Raw genomic sequence first — 4,841 nt, 5'->3', positions numbered from 1 at the left:
GAAAGGTGGTAAATGTTTTAAAGGTATTTACAGAAAATGCCTCTCTGAGCTTTTGTCATAGTCTTCATTGTCTTCAGCACACCAGGAAAGACCAGCAAACCTTTACCATAAAATAAACCCTTTAGATTGCCAAGGCATTTTGACATTAGTATTTTTTGAGAATAATAACCACATGCTTTTGGTCTGTGCTTCACACTGGCTTTATTTTTTAAATTCTAGTGTTATCTTTTATTCTTAACTCCATTTTTGTCTGTATTATATTTGTATATATATATTTTTTTTCTGTGAATCATCATACTTATATCTTTTAAATCTTCTAATACTGTTGTCTGTGAAAGTAACATCATATGGAAAATTGAATAACTATTTTTAAAAGAGGAATGAGTTGAACATTTCTCAAGATTAAGAAATTCCAGGGGTTACTTGTTCCCTCCAGAGAAAGTATGTTATTAGTATTTGTCTCTTCATTAATTAAGCCATAATACTTATATTCTCTGTCTTTTCAGAGACGGCCAACTGTGAGGAATGTTTATGATGACAAGAAGCTAAACTAAAGATCGAGGAAGATGAAGGGACTAACAGTCGACCAGATCAGTGCTGATCGTGTGACTTTCCTAGCACAGCAGTACTGGTCACCTGATACCAAGGATTCACACCTACCATACGATCCACAAGTAATTCAGGATGTCTACCAGAGTGAAGTGAAAGCAACAGACTTCGAAACAAGACGAATTGTTGTCCTGGAGTTGAGCCAGTATCTGGAGAATTATGTGTGGCCAAACTACTCAGAAAATGCCTCACCTGCTCACCTCATGTCAGTGGTTGTCCTGGTCAACGAGAAATTCCGAGAACGTGTTCCTGCATGGGACTCTTTTGTCAAGCACCCTGAACCTTTTCCCAATTTCCTGAGGCATTTGATGAAAGCCTGCTTGGATACCACCAGGAAATTCACACAGAAGGAGCAGACTCACATGATTGTGTTCTTGAATCATCTCTATAATAGTATTGAAACTGATCTTATAAGAAATGGAATCAGCCACACCGTTTCATATAACATTTTGGAATGCCTGTCAGAGGGTCAGCTACAGACAGTGCTAAAGGAATTTCCTAATTGGGCCAAGGCTTTGAAAAGAACAGCAAGACACAGGAAGAAGCTCAAAGAAGATGAACTGGAGAACTTCAACTTTGATACAAAGTTTCTCTACAGTTTGATGCAACAGTTCATGCAAAAGTTATCCACAATTCCAGCTGATGAAAATGTGGGTGTGGCACAGGATGTTGTCCATTATTGTGAGCGATTTCTTGAACTCATGATTGATTTGGAGTCTCAGCTGCCAACTAGGAGGTTCTTCAACACACTGCTGCATTCTTGTAACCTTATAGTTAGATGTCAGCTGTCAACACTTGCTGCCAGAGAGGAAGGCAAGTTGTTTGCTCAGCTGCTTTACATTCTGAAAGTCTATGCACAGTTTGAGATCAACGATAACACTGGCCAACCACTCTCAGATTTAGATGTTATGAAAATCCATTATGATCAAGTGAAAGTTTTGCAGAGCATTGCTTTCAAGAACTTTGAAGACCTCACACAGTTTAGCTTTTCCAGTATTGCTTCAGTAGATGATACTGCCACACTCAGGCAGCATGTAGAACAGTTGGAAGATGCAGATTTGCAGAGACTGTGCCACTTGTTGCATTTACTCCCAGAAGCTGATAGCAATGAGAGTGACAGGAAGTTCCTGATTGAAATAATCCTGTGGAAGTACCAGCGTCGCATATCACAACTTGAATCTATTAATAGAATGCCTCTGTATCCAACAGAACAGATTATTTGGGATGACAACATAGTTCCCTCTGAGTACTTCTCTGGTGATGCTTGCTTAGCATTGCCAAAATTGAATCTCCAGTTTCTCACTCTGCATGACTATTTGCTCAGAAACTTTGACTTGTTCAGATTAGAGTCAACTTATGAGATTCGCCAGGATATTGAAGATGTTCTGATGAGACTCAACCCGTGGGCAGCCGAAGATGGATCTACTTTGTTCCGTGGCTGGGCTCGCATGGCACAGCCAATTCAGAACTTTGCTGTCTGTGAAGTAGCCAAGCCAAACGTGGGTGAAGATAAACCATCAAGGGTCAGGGCAGACATTACAGTTAACTTGAATGTCAGGAGAGAGATAAAGAATGAATGGGAAGCCCTTAGGAAGCATGATGTTTGCCTCCTGCTTTCTGTGAGGCTACCAAAATTGTATCCAAACCCTGAGGGAAGCTTTCCAGAGGAGTGGGGTGTTAGGTACGTCCGAGGCTGTGAAGTGGAAGGCATGTTGGATGAAAATGGCCGTGTCATAGAAGAAGGACCGGAGCCAAAGCCAGAGCTAAAGGGAGATACAAGGACCTTCCGAGTTTGGCTCGACTGCAACCAGTACAAAATTGACATGGACAACATCAAAACTGGCAGCAACAGTGAAGATGTGTATGAAACTTTCAATGTTCTTATGAGAAGGAAGCCAAAGGAGAACAACTTCAAAGCTGTCCTAGAAACAATTCGTGACCTGATGAATACCAAGTGTGTTGTGCCAGATTGGCTGTTGGACATTATTTTAGGCTATGGCGATCCTGGTGCGGCCCATTACTCGCAGAGAGAAAATGCTCTGGCCACTCTAGATTTTAATGATACCTTCCTTGAATTTGAGCATTTGAGAAAGAGTTTTCCAAGATACACCATAAATCATAATCCCAAGGCAAGTAGAGACCCACCATTTAAGTTAGCTTTTGAAGACCAGAAGTCTACTAAACGGGCAGTCGAAGGTGAAGATACAAAAGTTTCTAAGATTATCAGTGTGGAACCATATGTTATACCAAGTCGTGGTCCGTACCCATACACTGTGCCCCGTAAGAATCGTGTACAGTTCACTCCCACTCAGGTTGAAGCCATTAGGTCTGGTATGCAACCTGGCCTTACAATGGTAGTAGGTCCACCAGGTACAGGAAAGACCGATGTGGCTGTACAAATCATCTCTAATATTTATCACAACAACCCAGCTGAACGCACACTTGTTGTTACACATTCGAACCAGGCACTTAACCAACTCTTTGAGAAGATCATTGCTCTAGATGTGGATGAGAGGCATCTGCTGCGTCTTGGGCACGGAGAAGAGGCCCTTGAGACTGAAAAGGACTTCAGTAGGTATGGGCGCGTAAACTATGTCTTGAGCAAAAGATTGGAGTTACTTGATGAAGTCACTCGTCTGAAAGAGTCCCTGGGAGTGGCTGGGGAGATGGGGGCTTCCTGTGAGACTGCAGGATACTTCTTCCTGCAACATGTCCTAGCACGCTGGGAACGCTACCTGAGCCAGGTCACAGCCACCCCTGGAAAGGCTGTCAATATCCATCAAGTCAGTGAACTGTTTCCTTTCCATGTCTTCTTTAGCAATGCACCACAGCCACTGTTTAAACAGAAGAGTTATGAAGAGGACATGGAAATTGCTGAGGGGTGCTTTAGGTATTTGGAAAACATTTTCACACAGCTTAAAGAATTTAGAGCTTTTGAGATGTTGAGAAGTGGATTAGATCGTACTAGATATCTGTTGGTTAAGGAGGCAAAGATAATTGCTATGACCTGTACACATGCTGCTCTGAAGCGCCGTGAACTGGTGGACTTAGGATTCCAATTTGACAATATTCTGATGGAAGAAAGTGCACAGATTCTTGAGATTGAAACCTTCATTCCTTTATTGCTACAAAATCCAGAAGATGGGCGAAATCGTCTGAAGCGCTGGGTGATGATTGGAGATCACCACCAGCTTCCCCCTGTAATCAAGAACATGGCCTTCCAAAAATACAGCAATTGTGAACAAAGCTTGTTCACTCGTTTTGTGAGACTAGGTGTCCCAACTGTTCAGCTAGATGCCCAGGGTCGTGCTCGTCCATCTATTTGTGCGTTATATAACTGGCGATACAAAAACTTAGGAGATTTGCCTCACGTCACCTCCTGGCCAGAATTCCGTACAGCTAATGCTGGCATGTGGTATGAGTATCAACTGATTAATGTGGAAGACCTTGAAGGTCGTGGAGAATCAGAACCACGAAAATACTTCTACCAAAATCTAGCAGAGGCAGAATATGTGGTACATTTATACATGTACATGCGATTGTTGGGTTATCCTGCATCCAAGATATCTCTGTTGACCACATATAATGGGCAGAAAGAACTCTTGCGTGATGTGGTTGAACAGAGATGTGCACAGAATCCTTTGTTTGGCCGTCCACACAAGATCAGCACTGTGGACAAGTACCAGGGACAGCAGAATGACTACATCCTATTGTCTTTGGTGAGAACACGTGCAGTGGGCCATCTGAGGGATGTGAGGCGTTTGGTTGTAGCAATGTCAAGAGCTAGACTTGGCCTCTACATATTTGCCCGTGTCTCTCTCTTCAAGAACTGCTACGAACTGCAGCCAGCTTTCTCCTTGCTCACAAAGAGGCCCCTACAGTTGCAGCTGGCCCCTTGGGAGAACGTCCCCACAGAAAGACCATACACACAACCACCAAATGGAGAAGCTGTGGTTGTGAAAGATGTAATTCACATGAGCAGTGTGGTTCATCAGCTTTACTCTGATGTGTGTGCCACCATCAACTCCATCGTGAGTCTGCAGGCAGGTCCTGGCGCCATGATGACACATGAGCTGCCACCAGACACAGGAGCTCGCTATGACTCTGACGAGGAAACGCCAGCAGAAGAGGAAGCGCAAGCTGACACTCTCATTGTTAACGAGGTGGAGAGCAAGTAATGCTTTCTGTGAAAAGGGAAAGAGAAATGGATTGGTAGATAAGTTGACTGTACA

At 43.2% G+C, this 4,841-nt stretch overlaps 1 protein-coding gene across 1 annotated transcript in view; it reads left to right on the top strand.

The window, feature by feature from the left end:
- LOC119594435 (RNA helicase aquarius-like) overlaps nt 1-4,841 on the top strand; it is a gene marked incomplete in the record, with an annotated part of 7,649 nt that overhangs the window by 2,576 nt on the left and 232 nt on the right. Inside the window, 1 exon segment of the mRNA XM_037943494.1 lies at nt 507-4,841. Within this exon segment, the coding sequence (XP_037799422.1) occupies nt 567-4,787 (4,221 nt within the window).

Source organism: Penaeus monodon, chromosome 33 (genome assembly GCF_015228065.2).
Source record: "Penaeus monodon isolate SGIC_2016 chromosome 33, NSTDA_Pmon_1, whole genome shotgun sequence".
Taxonomy (NCBI): Eukaryota; Metazoa; Arthropoda; class Malacostraca; order Decapoda; family Penaeidae; genus Penaeus; species Penaeus monodon.
This window is presented reverse-complemented; position numbering and strand designations above follow the sequence as displayed.